The sequence below is a fragment of the Chiloscyllium plagiosum genome, chromosome 32 (genome assembly GCF_004010195.1).
Source record: "Chiloscyllium plagiosum isolate BGI_BamShark_2017 chromosome 32, ASM401019v2, whole genome shotgun sequence".
Taxonomy (NCBI): Eukaryota; Metazoa; Chordata; class Chondrichthyes; order Orectolobiformes; family Hemiscylliidae; genus Chiloscyllium; species Chiloscyllium plagiosum.
In genome coordinates this window covers 42,596,229-42,614,500 of record NC_057741.1, presented here as the reverse complement: position 1 = coordinate 42,614,500, position 18,272 = coordinate 42,596,229, and the positions used below count along the sequence as shown (strand labels likewise).

General features: G+C 40.7%; 1 protein-coding gene across 1 annotated transcript in view; it reads left to right on the top strand.

Annotated features, from left to right (window-relative positions):
- Window positions 1-18,272, top strand: part of wdr32 (WD repeat domain 32) — a 105,055-nt gene that overhangs the window by 21,414 nt on the left and 65,369 nt on the right. The window contains exon 2 of the mRNA XM_043674550.1: window positions 2,863-2,976. Within this exon, the coding sequence (XP_043530485.1) occupies window positions 2,863-2,976 (114 nt within the window). The remainder of the gene's footprint in view (window positions 1-2,862; window positions 2,977-18,272) is intronic.

Here is an 18,272-nt window from a genome sequence, read left to right as displayed (position 1 = left end):
ATATTTTATTTTTTTTTCTTTTAAGGGACAGTGCTGTGTGATCAAAACAGGTGCTTGTGGTTTACTTTTTTTTCCTTTTCTTTTTTTTTCTTTTTTTTGTCCCCAGCACCCATAGTGTGTGTGATCTCCTGGTTTTTTTTTTTTTTTCTTTTTTTTATGGTGTGTGTGTGCAGGTGTGAGACACAGTGAAAGACACAAAGTGTATTCCTCCTTTTTTTTGTCTTTTTTTTTTAGTGCGGTAGTGCTTATTTTATCCCCAGCACCCATTGTGTGTGTGTGCAGGTGGGAGACACAGTGAGAGAATCTTTATTCAATTTCCACCACCAGGAAGATAGGAAAACACCCGGGTGGCCAGTGACAAACACTGCCCTTCACATCAAAGGACAGTGCTGTGTGATCAAAACAGTGAAGGGGAGGGTAGTAATAACTGACCTTATATACTGAATGCTTCCAATATTGTTTAATAGTTCTACATAATGACTGCTTTTCCATCTTGTTAACCCATTACCCTTGCCTCCAGCACCCCTTTGTTAACTGCATGTTCTTATCTGATCTGAGTCATGCTCAGCTGGACCTCTTGTGTCACAAAACTCAGAACTCAACTCTTTCCCTACCTACTTATACCCTATATACATTCTCAGACCCATCCACCTAGCCCTGTGGCCTTGCACTTCCCATGGCTAATCCACCTAGCTTACACATCCCTGAACATTATAGACAATTTAGCATTACCAATCCACCTAACCTGTGCATTTTGAAATGTGGGAAGAAACCCACACAGACGTGGGAAAAGCATGTGAACTCTACACAGTCACCCAAGGCTGGAATTAAACCCGTGTCCCGAGTGCCTTATGGCAGCAGTGCTAACCATTGAACCACAGTGCCGCTTTTCCTAAGCTTTTTCTACAGCGTTGACTTCTTAGAGACTGAATACCTGTCACTCAGCAATAAGTAGTTTCTTCAGACCTTTTTTTCTCCTAATACACTTAAGTGTTCACCTGACTCTCTACTTCAAGGCTATAATTGCATATTAAAAATGCATGTATCAAAACACTTCAGACCCTGGTGCCATTCTCAAGAACAGAACTACACCCGTAAAATACAATCACAGAAATAAAAGCAAATATGAAACTATACGCGGTGCTATATACTTCAGGATCAAAGTTTACAAATATTAATACATCATGAGCCTTTACCACAATATTAATGACCTGAATCTTGTTGCATTGGGGACAATTTCAAAATTTGTTTATGATCTAAAATTTGAAAGCAATATGAACGGTGAAAGAACAGACTGAAGGACTGATTGGGCAAGTAAGAGATGAAGCTCATTACAGTGAAATGTGAAGCGGTTCAGTTTGGTAGGAAGAATATGAATGGAATATAAAATAAATTGCACAATTCTATAGGCAGTACAGGAGTGGAGGGACCTGGAATTTTATAAGCATAAAAATTAAAACTGGCAGGACAGGTTGAGAGAGTAGGTTAAACATCCTAGACCTTGTTCATACAGGCAAAATGTATTAAAGTAAATGAGTTGTGTTAAACCTGTATAAACATAGAAACACAAAATAGGAACAAGAGCAAGCCCTTTTGGCCCCTGCAAGCCTGATCTTCCATTTAGTTTCATCCTGGCTGATCATTCCATTTCAGTATTCTGTTTCTGCTTTCTCCCTTTTCATTCCTTTATCTTAAGATAGATATCTAACTCCTCCTTAAAAACATTCAATGCTTTGGTCTCAAATGTTTTCTCTGACAGAGAATTCTACAAGCTCAACATTCTCAGGTGAAGAAAGTTTTCCTCATCTCAGTTCTAAATAGCCTAAACCACATCCTTAGATTGTGACCCTTTAGTTCTGGATTTTCCATTCATTGGGAACATCCCTCCTCCGTTTATTCTGTTTAGTCATGTTAGAATTTTATAGGTTTCTAAAATGCTGGTTTAGACTTAACTGGAGTGTGGTATCAATTCTGGGTGCATCACTTTAGGAAGGACGTGAAGACGTAAGAGATGGCACAGAAAATTCATGAGAATGGTTTTAATGATGATAGGGAGATTTAAACAATCCTGAGACATGGATGATTTTAGGATAGTGTAGGGGGAGAGCTGAGAATAGTTCACAGGTCGGCGTAACATTGAGGGCCGACCTGTGCTGTATTGTTCTATGTTCTGTGACTTCAGCTGTGTAGGTAGATTTGAGAAATTTGGACTATTTTCCTTGGAGAAGAAAATGTCGAGGTGAGACTTAATAAAGTATTCAAAACCATGAGGGGTGTTGATAAAACCAGTAAGGAAGAACTGTTCTCTTTGGTAAAATGACTGAGAACCAGAGTGCACAGATTTAAAGTCATTTGCAAAAGAAATAAGTGATATAACTTTTCTTACCACTCTATGGTTTGCTCGGGATTGCACCACCTGAATGTGGTGGAGGCAGATTCATGTGAGATACTCAAGAGAAAATTAGATACTTATCTGAGAAGGAAGTGTGTGCAGGGCTATGCATAAATAGCAGTTAGGGTGACATTCAGTAAATTGCTAAATTGGTTTCTTCTGTATTGTAGCAGTTCTGAGATATTCCAGCCATTCATGTAAATGATGACCAGTTGCAATTTTAGTTCTGCTGTGAAGCCACTGAATGGATAGCAGTTCAGTTAAGGTTCCTTGATGCAACACTTGGTCAATTGCCACCTTGATGTTGAGGGCAATCACACTCATCTTAGCTAGCAGTAAAATGATAAATAAACATTTTGCACTTTTTAAAAATTATTAAAATATCAAATACGACAGTCAAATATCATTTACAGTTTGAAAATAAAAACTTATTTGATTTGCTGCTAAGTCTTTGTTTTATCCCGATGTAGATCTGTGTTGACGGTAGCATGTGAGCAGACTGAAGTTCTCTTGTTTGACCCAGTATCTTCAAAACACATCAGAACTTTGTCAGAAGCTCATGAAGATTGTGTCAATAACATCAGGTCAGTTCTGCAGCAAGATTGCAATAACATATATAATGAATTTGGGTTTTTCTTCTTGTCATCGGACTCTCGTCTTACCCTGGTCAAGGGGCAAAATGCTGCATTTATTGGACCTCAAAAAAAAAGTCCAAATGCAGAAAACACTAATAGGCCTCTCAACATCTGAAAAAACAATGTTTTGGGTGTAGATAGACCCCTTTTTAAAAACATTTCCAAACACATTTTGGAAAAAGGGTATATCTAAAACATTAACTTGTTGTTTTTCTCTGTAGATGATATCTTGAACATTTCCAGCATTTTATGTTTGTTTCTTATTTTAAATTTGGTGTTAAATCATGTTGCAAAGCATTTATCTCTAACTCTACCTTGTACCTATGTAATGAACCAATGTTCTTCAAAGTTCAGTGTCTAGAACATAGAGATGTTTTAGTAACATATTAAGCATTTTGCCAAAATATGTGTTTCTTTATATATGATGTTAGTCTCTAATTTCTTGAGAAACAATGATATGGTTGCAAAATTAGTTTGCTCTAAGAACATGATGTGCAAGATGAAAGTGCTATGACCACCAAGTCCATTTGAGTTCAAACCCTCAATTAGCTAAATGAAAAACAGCCTTTGGCTGAAAACTAATAATCAGATAAGTTCATTACTTTCTCCCTTACTCCAACTGCATATAATAAGTTACCTTTGTCTAATTGACTGCTATCTTCCTTTCCCAAAATTTTGTGCACTGAGGTCTTTCTTGGGTTATATTCTCTCCTGGTTGCTACACCCCTGCTGAGTCAGTTTAAACCCCTCCCCACTAGTAAGACACCCAGCAAAGAATTCAATCTCAGCACTGTTCAATCTGTCTGGTACAAGTGCCTCTGAACCAGAGGAAGCCCCAGTCTTCCAGCAATCTACAGCCTTCCCTCCAGCACCATCTTTCCAACCACACATCATCTGTCTTCCCTATTTCTCTATGTACTTGAATTTCAGAGATTCTGCTTGCTAATTGTCTGCCTAGCTCCCTAAACTCCAATTGCAGGACCACATTGCCCTTTCTACCACCATTGTTAGTACCAGTGTAGCACACAAACTCTCCAGTGTGCCACAGGATGTGCTTCCCATAGAACGAAGCTGTCCTATCACTTCTTACCTTGAACTTTTGTGTTGACTCCCTCTGCGGCATGTATATCCTGTCATAGGTAAGGAGACCAAAATACACATGATTTCAGGTATGATTTCATCAAAGGTTTGTATAAAATTGTGGTAAGATATCACAACTTCTGAACTATCATCATCTTGTAATGAAGGCCAACATGCTTTTTAGGTTCCTATATGTTGCTTAACCTGCCTGTTTACTTTCACTGACTGATGTACAAGGACACTTTGTATGTCCACATTCCAAAATTCAGCCATTTGAATAATACTCTGCTTTTCTATTTTTCACCCTGAATGTATACCTATACTCATTTTCGCATCTGAGATGTGTTTGACCTTGCAGTCCACTTATCTCGATCACCTTGAAGCAGCCTTGCATCCTCCTTAACTCTCAATTCCACTGAGTTTTGTCATTAACAAACTTGGAAATATTCATAATAACATAAGCACTCATCCCTGTGGTACACCAGTAGTCACGCCTGTCACCTGACAAAATGACCCATTTATTCCCATTCTGTTTCTGGCTGGTCATCCAGTTCTCAATCCATGCCAGTATCTTATCCCCAAAGTCCTGTGTACTTTAAATTTGCCCAAAAGCCTCTTAAGTGGGACCTTTATTAAAAGCTATCCTCAAATTCAAATACACCATAACCACTGGTCCCCCAGTCTATTCTACTAGTTGCGTCCTCAAAAGCTCCTGTAGGTTAGGTGAGCATCATTTCCCTCTCATATACCCATGCTGACTTTGTCTAATCCCATTAATGTTTCCAAGTGTTAAGGTTACTTGTCTTCTATTTCTGTCTTAAATATACTCAATTACTTGATCTCCACAGCCTTCTGCAGTGAGTTCCACAGATTCACCATACTCCAGCTGAAGAAATTCCTCTTCAGGCCTGTTTTAAAAGATCATCCCTTCAGTCTGAGGTTGTGCTCTTGGCTCCTATTCTCTTCTAGTGGATGCATCTTCTCTACATCCACTCTATTCAGACCTCTCAGTATTCCAATGTTTTAATGAGATCATCTCTCATCTTTTAAACTCCAAGTACAGAACCAGAGTCTTCAACTGCCCTTTGTATGACAAGCCCTTCATCCTGGGCTCATTTTTGTAAACTTCCTCTTGACCCTTCCAATGCCAGCACATCATTCCACAGATATGAGGCCCAAAACTACTTAAACCACATGCAGTTTGTCCAGATTCTTACATCGCCTCAGCAATACATCTCAGTTTTTGTTTTCTAGCCCTTTTGAAATGAATGGTTACATTGCATTTGCCTTCCTGTTATGACTCAGGTCAAACCCCTCTGTTAATTAAAACCAAACACCCAGAAAAGCTCGCCTTGCCTCACCTCGTAATCTGTTAAAATGTGAGAGTGAGTGACAGAGCTAAATTCCACTATCTAAAGAAAAGTAACCATTGATTTTCTTAACTCTAATAGTGAACACTAAAGAAAACTATTCACAGGTCCAAGTGCCCTTTTCCTTAACAACTTACGATCTGACCCCAACTCTATGAAAAATATGCTGTTCCAATAACACACTTATTAAACATTACACTAACTTAATCTCCAGACGATATGTGTCTCAAGACTTTAGTGTCTTCACTCTTCCAGCTGCTGATCTCACTGGATTGTCATCTTCCTTATCACTGCGAGTATGTTTCACATAAAAGGTACCTTTGATAGAGAACGTTTTCTAATTTCTTTGAGAGCAAGGTGTCAGATGGGCAGTTAGCTTGCTGACTGTACCACAGTTGCTCTTCCTCTAATTTTCAAAATACCGGTTTATATACTCTTTTTTTCCCCCCCCCCCCATGACGCATGTCATTCTTATAATTTGATTGGTTTCCAGGTGTCAGAACAATAAAATTCAAATTCCATTGGCTTCTGGAATCCTGGGCATAACTTAAACTAATTGGTTAAATTTGAATTGTTGTCAAAACAAGAACCAAAACTCAGACATCCATTTAACAGACAAATTACATTTGGAACAGCCTGACCTTTAGCTGGCAGCTATGGCTGTATTTTAAATTCGGAAAAGCACTTTTATCTTAAAGTGACCATACAGGCTTTCGATTTCATAACACTTCTTAACTGCCAATTAATCCTGCATGTTAATCTTATGGGAATCCGAGCTAGGGCTCCAAAATCCCTTTGTGCTTCAGATTTCTGAAGTATTTCCCCATTTAGAAAATAGACTATGCCATTAAACTTCCTACCCAAATGCATAACCTCATGCTTTCCCACATTGTATTCCATCTGCTATTTTCTGACAGATTTTCCTAGCCTATCCACGTCTTTCTGCAGCCTTACTGCCAGCTCAACACCACCTGTCACTCCAACTATCTTCATATCATCTGTAAACATAGCAACAATGCTTTCAGTTACTTGTTCAAAATCGTTAATGAATAATGTTACCCAATAGAGTCCTTTCTTTTTCCATTGCGATTCCTCAACTCTACTTATGCAGATTCTATGACCCTATATCACTTATTATAAGTGTAATTTCATTGTTTAATAACCAGGCAACCCATCCCCTCTCCCCATCTGCCTGTCATAGAGATACACAACATGGAAACAGACCGTTCGGTTCAACTCGTCCATGTGGACCAGATATCCTCAATTATTCTAGTCCCAGCATTTGATCCAAAACCCTCTAAACCCTTCTTATTCATATTCCCATCTAGGTACTTTTTAAATGTTGGAATTGTATCAGTCTCTGCACTTCCTCTGGCAGCTCATTCCTTTCATTTGCAGTTCTCTGCGTGAAAAGGTTGCCCCTTGGGTCCCTTTTACTATCCTATCTACCTGTGACTCCACTTGCAAGGAACTATGAACCTGGACTCAAAGGTCTCTTTGTTCAGCAAAACTCCTCCTTCAATCGGATGCCAATCCTTTGATATTTAATTCCCAGCCCTGATCCCCTTGAAACCACATCTCTGTAATACCCGCAACCATGTACCTGCCAAATTCAATTTCTATTCCATGCGAACAATTCCGTCCTTCACCAGTACGAGTGCCATTGTAAAGAGTCATAGAGATATATAGCACTGAAACAAACCCTTCAGTCCAACTCGTCTGTGCCGACCAGATATCTCAACTCAATCTAGTCCCACCTGCCAGCACCCGACCTATATCCCTCCAAACTTCCCTATTCATATACCCAGATGCCTTTTAAATGTTGAAACAGTATCATCCCCAACCACTTCCTCTGGCAGCTCATTCCATACACATACCATGAAAATGTTGCCCCTTAGGTCTCTTTTATATCTTTCCCTTTTCACCCTAAACCTATGCCCTCTACTTCTGGACTCCCCATCCCAGGGAAAAGACTTGTCTATTTATCCTAGCCATGTCCCTCTTGGTTTTATAAACCTCTATAAGGTCACCCCTCAGCCTCCGACTTTCCAGGTAAAGCAGCCCCAGCTTATTCAACCTCTCCCTAGAGCTCAAATCTTCCAACCCTGGCAACAACCTTGTAAATCTTTTCTGAACCCTTTCAAGTTTCACAACATCTTTCCGATAGGAAGGAGACCAGAATTGCACGCAATATTCCAGCAGTGGCCTAACCAATGTCCTGTACAGCCGCAACATGACCTCCCAACTCCTGTACTCAACACTCTGACCAATAAAGGAAAGCATACCAAACGCCGCCTTCACTATCCTATCTATCTGCAATTCTCCTTTCAAGGAGCTATGAACCTGCATTCCAAGGTTCTGTTCAGCAATATTTCCAGGACCTTACCATTAAGCATATAAATGTTGCTCTGATTTGCCTTTCCAAAATGCAGCATCTCGCCTTTATCTAAATTGAACTCCATCTGCCACTTCTCAGCCTATTGGCCCATCTGATCAAGATCCCATTGTACTCTGAAGTAATCTTCTTCGCTGTCCACTGCACCTTCAATTTTGGTGTCATCTACAAACTTACTAACAATACCTCCTAGGTTCGCATCCAAATCATTTATGTAAATGACGAACAGCAGTGGACTCAACACCGATCCTTGTGGCACTCCACTGGTCACAGGCCTCCAGTCTGAAAAACAACCCTCCCACCACCTTCTGTCTTCTACCTTTGAGCCAGTTCTGTATCCAAATGGCTAGTTCTCCCTGTATTCTTTGAGATCTAACCTTGCCAACTAGTCTCCATGGGGAACCTTGTTGAATGCCTTACTGAAGTCCATATAAATCATTGCCTTTGTCAATCCTCTTTGTTACTTCAAAAAACTCAATCAAGTTTGTGAGACATGATTTGCCATGCTGAAAATGTGTTGCTGGAAAAGCGCAGCAGGTCAGGCAGTATCCAAGGAGCAGGAGAATCGACGTTTTGGGCATGAACCCTTCTTCAGGATGATTTGTGCATGATTTGCCATGCACAAAGCCATGCTGGCTATCCCTAATCAGTCCTTGCCTTTCCAAATACGTGTACATCCTGAAACTCAGGATTCCCTCCAACAACCTGCCCACCATCAACATCAGGCTCACTAGTCTATAGTTCCCTGGCTTGTCCTTACCACCTTTTTTAAATAGTGGCACCACATTAGCCAACCTCCAGTCTTCCAGCACCTCAACTGTGACTATCGATGGATGAAGGATTCACATAATACAAATGTCTCAGCAAGGGGCCTAGCAGTTACTTGCCTAGCTTCCCACAGAGTTCGAGGGTACACGTGATCAGGTCCTGCGGATGTATCCATCTTTGTGCGTTTCAAGACATCCAGCACCACCACCTCTGTAATACGGACATTTTTCAAGATGTCACCATCTATTTCCCTACATTCTAAATCTTCCATGTCCTTTTCCACAGTAAGCACTGTTGCAAAATACTCATTTAGTATCACCCCCATGTCCTGCAGCTCCATACAAAGGCCACCTTGCTGATCTTTGAGGCGCCCCAATTCTCTCCCTCGTTACCCTTTGTCCTTAATATATTTGTAAAAACCCTTTGCATTTTCCTTAACTCTATTTGCCAAGCAATCTCGTATCCCATTTTTTCCCTCTTAAGTATACTCCTACTGTCTTTATACTCTTCTAAGGATTCACTCGATCTATCTTGTCTATATCTGACATATGCTTCCTTCTTTCTCTTAACCAAACACTCAATTTCTTTGATCATCCAGCATTCCCTAAACCTACCACCTTTCCTTTCATCCTAACAGGAAAATACTGTCTCTGGATTCTCGTTATCTCATTTCTGAAAGCTTCCCATTTTCCAGCCATTACTTGCAAACAATGGCCCCAGTGAGGTTTTGAAAGTTCTTGCCGAATACCATCAAAATTAGCCTTCCACCAATTTAGAACTTCAACTTTTAGACCTGTTCTGTTCTTTTCCATCACTATTTTAAATCTAATAGAATTATGTTCGCTGGGCCCAAAGTACTCCCCCACTGACACCTCAGTCACCTGCTCTGCCTTATTTCCCAAGAGTAGATAAGTTTTGCACCTTCTCTCATAGATACATCCACATATTGAATCAGAAATTTTTCTTGAACATTTAAATTCTTCTCCATCTAGGTGGCATGGTGGCTCAGTGGTTAGCACTGCTGCCTCACAGCGCCATGGACCCGGGTTCGATTCCAGCCTGGGGCGACTGTCTGTGTGGTGTTTGCACATTCTCCCCGTGTCTGCATAGTTTCCTCTCACAGTCCAAAGATGTGCAGTTTAGATGAATTGGCCATGCTAAATTGCCAACGGTGTTAGGTGCAATAGTCAGCGGGAAATGGGTCTGGGTGGGTTACTCTTCGGAGGGTTGGTGTGGACTTGTTGTGCTGAAGGACCTGTTTCCATACTGTAGGGAATCTAATCTAAACCTTTAACACTATGGCTGTCCCAGTCTATGTTTGGAAAGTTAAAATCATGTACCATAACCACCCTATTATTCTTATAGATAACTGAGATCTCCTTACAAATTTGTTTCTCAATTTCCCTCTGATTATTAGGGGGTCTATAATGCAATCCCAATAAGGTGATCATTCCTTTCTTAATTCTCAGTTCAACCCAAATAACCTCCCTGGATGTATTTTCAGGAATATCTTCCCTCAACACAACTGTAATGCTATCTGTTATTAAAAACACCACACCCCTCCTCTCTTGCATCTCTTTCTGTCCTTCCTGTAGCATTTGTATCCTGGAACATTATGCTGCCAGACCTGTCCATCCCTGAACCATGTTTTTGTATTGCTTTGATAGCGCAGTCTCATGTTCCTAACCATGCCCTGAGTTCATCTGCCTTTCCTGTTAGGCCACTTGTATTGAAATAAATGTAGTTTAATTTATCCTACCTTGTTCCCTGCCTGTTTGACTTCTGTTCTCAACGGTACCAGTCTCAGACTGATCTTTTTCCTCACTATCTCCCTGGGTTCTCCCCCCACCCCATCCCACCCCACACGTATACGCACATGCAGAGACACACCTTACTAGTTTAAATCCTCCTGAGCAGCTCTAGCAAATCTCCCTGCCAGTATATTAGTCCCCTTCCAACTCAGGTGCAATCCGTCCTTCTTGTACAGGTCACTTCTATCCCAGAAGAGATTCCAATGATCCAAAAATGTGAATCCTTCTCCCATACACCAGCTCCTCAGCCATGCATTCATCAGCTAACCCTCATGAGCTCGCAACACCAGGAGTAATCCAGATATTACTACTCGCGAGGATCTCCTTTTTTAAATTCCGGCCAAATTCTCTATATTGTCCCTTCAGAATCTCATTCTTTTCCCCTCCTATGTCATTAGTTCCAATCTGTACAATGACCTGCTGCTGGTCCCTCTCCCCCTTGAGAACATTATGCACCCTCTCTGAGACATCATTGCTCCTGGCACCAGGGAGGCAACACACCATTCTGATTTCTTTGCTGCTAGCCACATAAATGTCTGTCTGTGCCTCGGACTAGAGATACCCCTAACACAGTTGATCTCTTGGAACCCGACGTACCCATCATTGCATTGGAGTCAATCTCGATACCAGAAACTTGGCTGTTCATGCTACATTTCCCTGAGAATGCATCACCCCCTACATTTTCCAAAACAGCATACTTGTTTGAAATGGGGATAGTCACAGAAGAGTCCTGCACTGCCTGCCTAACTTTCTTACCTTTCCTCGAGTTACCCCATCTATGTGACTGTATCTGCAACTTTTCTCCCTTCCTATAACTGCCATCCATCACACCACCTTGCTCTTGTAAATCCCTCATTTCCTTTCTCTGTCTCTCCAACCGATCCATTTGATCTGATATGATTTGCAACCAACGGCACTTATTGCAGATATAATCCTCAGTAACGCTTAAACTCTCCCCCAACACCCACCTCTGACAGGAAGAGCATATCACTCTACTCGGGCCATTTTTGCTTCTTTTAACCTTCAGACTCACAAAATAGCACTGTCTTATTCCTCTACAAAACACTGCTCCAGGCTAACTTAATGCTTATGGCTTACATTTTTAAGTTTAATCAAGAGACATATATCTCAATAAAATATATAATTAAGAAAGAATCCACTCTACTCACTACTGCAGACTTACTGTAAGACCACACTTAAAAATATTCACTTATCTGTTTCTGTGCTGTGACCTCTCCCAAGCAGGTTCCTCCAAGATCAGTTGTGAATTACATTGTTTGTTAGTTTTCCCAGATGCACTCTGATGTCCAGCGATATGTGAATTCAAACAGCAAAGGCAGTAACTGTGCAGGTTCACTCCTGTGTCAAAGAGCAGTCTCTCTCTCTCTTTCTTTGTCTGCCTGTCTGCCTGCCTCTCTCTCCCCTGCACTGCCTGACCATGTGCTGCCTTTATCTCTTCCTCTCCCTTTTAAAAGTGCTGTTGTTTTGACATTTTTTCTCTGAATTTGAACCCATTTCTCCCATACCAGATATTTTTGGACCATGTGTTTACCTCTGTAATTTTGTTGACCTTGTAGTCGTGGCTCAGGTAGTAATCCAGACATTTTATTTATTTTTGGTTCTGCTTTTTAATTTAGCTCAGAGCTACGCATGTTCCCTCACCAGAACCTCTTTCCTCTTTCTATCAATCTTGTTAGTACCTGCATGAACTACGGCAACCAAATCCCTCTCTTCCCAATCCATGTTCCTCTACAGCCCAGGTGAGAGAGCCTGAACATGGGCACCAGCCAGACAACACAGCCTCTGGGACTCTTGATCCTGGCCACAGAGAACTGTGTGTATTCTCCTGTCCGCACTATTCTCAATTACATCTATGTTTCTCTTTTCTCCCCCTTTTAGAATGGCTCCTGTACCGCAGGTCAGTTTGCTCATCCCCCTCCCTACAGCTGACACTCAACATGTGGACAGGGAGCAAAAATCTCAAACGTATTAGACAAGCTCAAGGGCTGAGTCTCCTTCACCATTCCCTCCTGGTTCCTTCCATCTATCTTGCTCATAGTCACATATTCCTGACCATACACTGAATTTGAGGTAGTTGATCAAAGGGGTGTGACTGCCTCCTGAAGCAGATTCTGGGTAACTGTCCCCCTCTCTGCTGTGTCGCAGTGTTTGAAGCTCAGACTCCAGCTCATCAACTTTTTTTTACTGGAAAAATGAACTTTATTCATAAAAAATTCTCATGTACATGTACAGGTATGAAAGCAGTTCTATTCAATCTTTGCACAAAAAGGAAAAAAGCGAGTGTTGGAATTTGATATTTCCTGCAGTTGTAAAGGCCAAGGCATTTCCGGGTCAAGGATGTCTCTGAGTGGGCAAAGAGAGTGGGTGAGCAGCCAAAGGTTATGATCCATATTGGTACTAATGACAGGCAGAAAGAGAGATGAGGTCCAGCAAAGGGAGTTCAGGAAGTTAGGTGGAAATTTAGTTAAGTAGAAAAGCAGGACCTGTAGGTTTGTGATCTTGGGATTATTTCCATGCCACATGCCAGTGAGGCTAGGAATAGGAAGGTAGTACAGATAAATATGAAGAGAAAGTGCCAGTGTAGGAGGGAGAGCTTCACTTCTATGATCACATGACTACTTTTTAAAATATGGTTTGCAGAATATATCTATACTATCCATTGTTTTCCTTTTTGTAATTGCCTGCCATATTGATGCTGTTCCAAGTTAAGATTTTAAAATTTGTTTTGAGAAAAATATAATGAGAAGTTTGTTGCAACTAAGATTGATGATCCCTTTTTGTTCTTGCAATGTTTAAGCTTCATTTTGCATAGATTTATGAACTGATTCTAAGGCTCATAGAAATGTAATGTTTGCAAATTTTGTGAAAATATCTGAAACAACTCATCAGTAAAAGGTATATACATACGTTGGGGAAATTTGTGGGATTGAAGGCTGATAAATCTCCAGGCACTGATAATCTACATCCCATTGTGTTTAAGGAAGTGGCTCTAGAAATAGTGGAGGCATTGGTGATCATCTACCAAAGTTCTATAGACAGTTCTTACAGGTTTAAATGTGCCAAATGCAACTCCTCTATTTAAAAAGGGAGACACAGAGAAAACGGGAAATTATAGACCAGTCAGCCTGACATCACGAGTGGGGAAAATGCGAGAGTCCATTCTAAAAGATTTAATTGTTGATCATTTGGAAAACAGTGGCAGGATCAGACAGAGTTGGCATGCATTTAGGAAAGGGAAATCATGCTTGACAAATTTAGTTGAAGTCTTTGAAGATGTAACTTATTGATGGGGACCCAGTGGATGTGGTTTATTTTGACTTTATGAAGGCTTTCAACAAAGTCCCACATAAGAGATTAGCTTGTAATTATAAAGCAGATGGGATTAGGGATAGATACTGAGATGGACAGAAGACTGGTTGACAGACAGGAAACAAAGAGGAGGAATAAATGATTCATTTTCTAAATGGCAGACAGTGACTAGTGGAATACTGCAGAGATCAGTGCTGGGACCCTAACTATTCATTATATATTTTCATGATTTAGATGAAACAAGAAAATTGTGGGTGGCACAGTGGCACAGTGGTTAGCACTGTTGCCTCACAGCGCCAGAGACCCAGATTCAATTCCCACCTCAGGTGACTGACTGTGTGGAGTTTGCACGTTCTCCCCGTGTCTGCGTGGGTTTCCTCCAGGTGCTCCGGTTTCCTCCCACAGTCCAAAGATGTGCAGGTCAGGTGAATTGGCCATGCTAAATTGCCCGTAGTGTTAGGTATAGGGGTAAATGTAGGGGTATGGGTAGGTTGCGCTTCGGCGGGTCGGTGTGGACTTGTTGGGCCGAAGGGCCTGTTTCCACACTAATGTAATGTAATATAATCTGTCCGAATTAGCAGATGATGAGCAGCAGAGATATTGTAGTGAGAGTTGGACAAGCTGAGTGAGTAGGCAAATGCAGTATAATGTGGATATACATGAGGTTATCCACTTTGGTAGCAAAAACAGGAAGACATTATTATCGGAATGGTTATACATTGAGAGGGGAATGTGCAACGAGACGGGAATACTCTGTTATACCAGTCACTGAAGGTAAGCATGCAGATGCAGCAGGCAAACTGTATGTTTTGTTTTAGAATTTTTTTGATAATCCCGACAGTGTGGAAACAGGCCAGGAAACCCATGCAGGCCTTCAGAGCAGAGGATGAGAGTATTGCACCAGGAATGTCTTGCTTCACTTATACAGGACCTTGGTGACACACCAGCTAGAATATTGTGTGCAGTTTTGGTCTCCTCATCTGAGGCAGGGTTTTCTTACTATAAAGGGAGTGCAGCAAAGGTTTACCAATTTGTTTTCTGGGATAGCAGAACTGACTGAAGCTCACAAGAATGACGATAGGATCTTGTTGAAACCTCTCAAATTCTAACAGGACTAAACAGAGTAAATGCAAAAACATGTTCCTGATGACAGGGAGTCCAGAACCTGGAGTTAGGCAATTTAGGACTGAGGTGAGGAGAAAAGCCTTTCTCTCATCCAGAGAGTATGGAGTCTGAGTATTTTATTACCACAGAAAGCAGTCAAGGCCAATTATATAATGTCAAAAAGGAGTGGGATGAAACAGGGCTAAAAGTGGGAAAAGCGAAAACAGGCTATGAAGTTGGATAATCATTAATGATAACAGTGAATAGTGGAGCATGCTTGAATAGCTTATTCATAGAGTCATAGAGACATACAGATGTACAGCACGGAAACAGACCATTCAGTCCAACTCGTCCATACTGACCAGATATCTTAAATTAATCTAGTCCCATTTGCCAGAACTTGGCCCATATCCTTCTTATTCATTTACCCATCTAGATGCTTTTTAAATGTTGTAATTGTAGCAGCCTCCACCACTTCCTCCAGCAGATCATTCCATACAAGCAGCACCACCCACTGCATGAAAAAGTTGCCCCTTCAGTCCCTTTTAAAACTTTGCACTCTCACCCTAAACCTATGCCTTCTCGTTCTGGACTCGCCCACCCCAAGGAAAAGACCTTGTCTATTTACCCTATCCATGCCGCTCATGTTTTTATAAACCTGTAAAAGGTCACCCTTCAGCCTCCAACGCTCTAGGGAAAACAGCCCCACCCCATTCAGCCTCAACTTCTGCTCCTATTTCCTGTCTCCCTATAATCATCATGTTAAATAGGGATTTACATGGGACTAATTGATCCTTTGAATTCTACTGTGCAAGTCTTGGTTAATTATTAGAAGTTGTAGTGCGTGGGGGACTTTGTTTTAATATATTTCTCTTCTTCCCGTTTTTTTTAGGTTCCCATGCTATGCTCAATTCACCGTTTAGGAGGGCATGCAGGTGACCTGCTCCTAGGCCTCTGCTGATGTTTCTCTGTAAGTGGCTGCTGGAAGGTGCATGAGATTGGCTGTAGTTTCTTTTATTATTATTGCATTCCCTTTGGGAAAGCCTCCACGTAATGTTGTTTCTTGATGCTGAGGCAAGATCAGGAATTTGCCATATGCATTCTAGCAGGTGTTTGTCTGGCATGATTTTTTTTCTGGCATAGCTCATTACTATACTTAATACATTTGGAGATATTGTTTAGGCCAGTTGGATCTGGACTTAACTTTGCTTACTAACTTGTGGTGAATCAGTCAGGTCCAGAATCCCCCTGTAGTAACTATCCATGTAAAAATTATAATGACAATTAGCATGAATAGATGCTAATTCACTGGCATGTTTTTTTTCTAACACTCAGAGAGCCAGTAATGCCAGATTGGATTGTCAGACAAAGATGCACAGTGGTGGTGCAGCATAGATCCACACGGATTGGGATTGTACAACCTCTATTTATACAATGCCTTTTAGTGTAATGAAATTCCTAAATTGCACCAGAACAGCATTATAAAACAAAAGGCTGGGTGATTCGTCTCCAAACTATTATGCACCTCCCAGTGGCTAGTTGTAAAGTGGCATTGGTGGAGGCCTGAGAAAGAGCTTTAGTCCCTGTGTTGGGAAGGAGAAAGTGACAAACAACCAAATAAAATTTCATTTATATATAAATGGATTTTCTATTGCTGTGGTATTACAGAACCCGAGTTTAGCTTTCAGAATATTTGTCATATCTTTGTCACATATTTCTTTAAGGAGAGTTCAAATATGAGATCAGCTGGAGTACTGTAAGGGCAGCATACATTCAGGTGAACAAATTAAATCCACTTTAGTTTAGCACAAGGTCCAGGATGGTCTTGAACTGCACTGATATCAAACATGTGTTCTTTGCTTCAAGTATTTATTAGTTTTGCTTTCAAATATACAATATTCTCAGCCTCAACTCTCCCAGTGACAAATAATTCCACTTTGCACCTACAGTCCTCTGTAATTTAATTGGTCCTAACCTTTCTCTTCACATTGATCAAGAATTTTAATTTGGTCACCCTCATCATTGACTTCCCAGTTGATGAAAGTCTTTCCCTGTTCCATGCATCATATTCCTCATCAAATTTTAAAAGCTCTGTTAAATATCATCTTAGGTTAAACAGTTAGGTTTTAGCAAGTTAAAATTGTTGATGATATTTAAAGAAATGAAGGAAATCTGCACTCGTTTAATGTTTTTCATGACCTCAGATGTCATGAAGTGCTTGCAGGCAACAAATCATTTTTGAAGTGTAGTCACTGTAGTAACGTAGGAAATGTGGTGACCAGATAATCTCTATTTTTAATGATGTCAACTGAGAGGCAAATATTAAACACATCACTGAAATTAACTCCCTTTGTAATAGTGCCATAGATCATTTAAGTCCTTATGAAAGGGCAGCTGCTGCCTTGGATTAGCATCTCATCCAAACAGATGGCGCCTGTGAAAATACAGTATTGCCTTAGTATTGTGCTGGAGTCTCAGCTTTGAACTTTGCACTCACATTTTGGGTTGATCAAACCCAGAGCATTCTGACTCGGGCAAGCATATTTTTAAATGGTTGTCCAGTTGAGTTGTGCCACTGCATGATTCTGACATTGGAGAAGAAATATGGCTGATTGTTTTGGATTACTGTAGCAAGAATTTGACTGATTGGAGGTTTAATGTTAAATTCTAAATGAAATAAAATGCAACCACTTGCTTCCCAATAGAGAACATGACATGTTGCTGAAAAGAGAAAAGGTCCCGAAGCTTTCTGTCTTGCATTTGGCAGAATAAATATGCAAATTTCAGATGATCGCACAGATTTTAACATGTAGAGAAAAAGGGTGCCGGGTAATTGGCAAGTTGACTCTGACCAAAGTTTGGCTATTGAGAAAGTAATGGGAACTATAGACTTCCAGTTTACAGGTAATTTAACACAAACACTTGTTTCTTTATTTACTGATAATGGATCCTAGCAATATTGTCACTTATAGCAAATGTAAATTAGCCTAATGACAAGCTTGACTGTCTGAAATTGGTAGTTAGTTGTAGTGGTACTAACAACGCTTGGGATTGTACAGGAAGTGCTACCCTTTCACATAATCACATCTAACAGTCAATGTTTTGTTCAGAGTTTCACAACTGTGAGTTGGTTGAATTAAGTTTGTACTGTGATTAGGAACCGATGGAGAAACAATATTGATTGGTTCAGTGGATTACGCCAGTTCAAGAAGGCAGCTCACTACCATGTTAAGGGCAATTAGGGATGGGCAATAAATCCTGTCCCAGCCAGTGATGCCTGTATTCTCTGAGTGAATAAAGAGAAAAAAAAAATTCAGTCTGTCATCGGAATACATGGCCTATTTACCAGATATCACGCCGGCACTGAAATTAAATGACAACATTGCT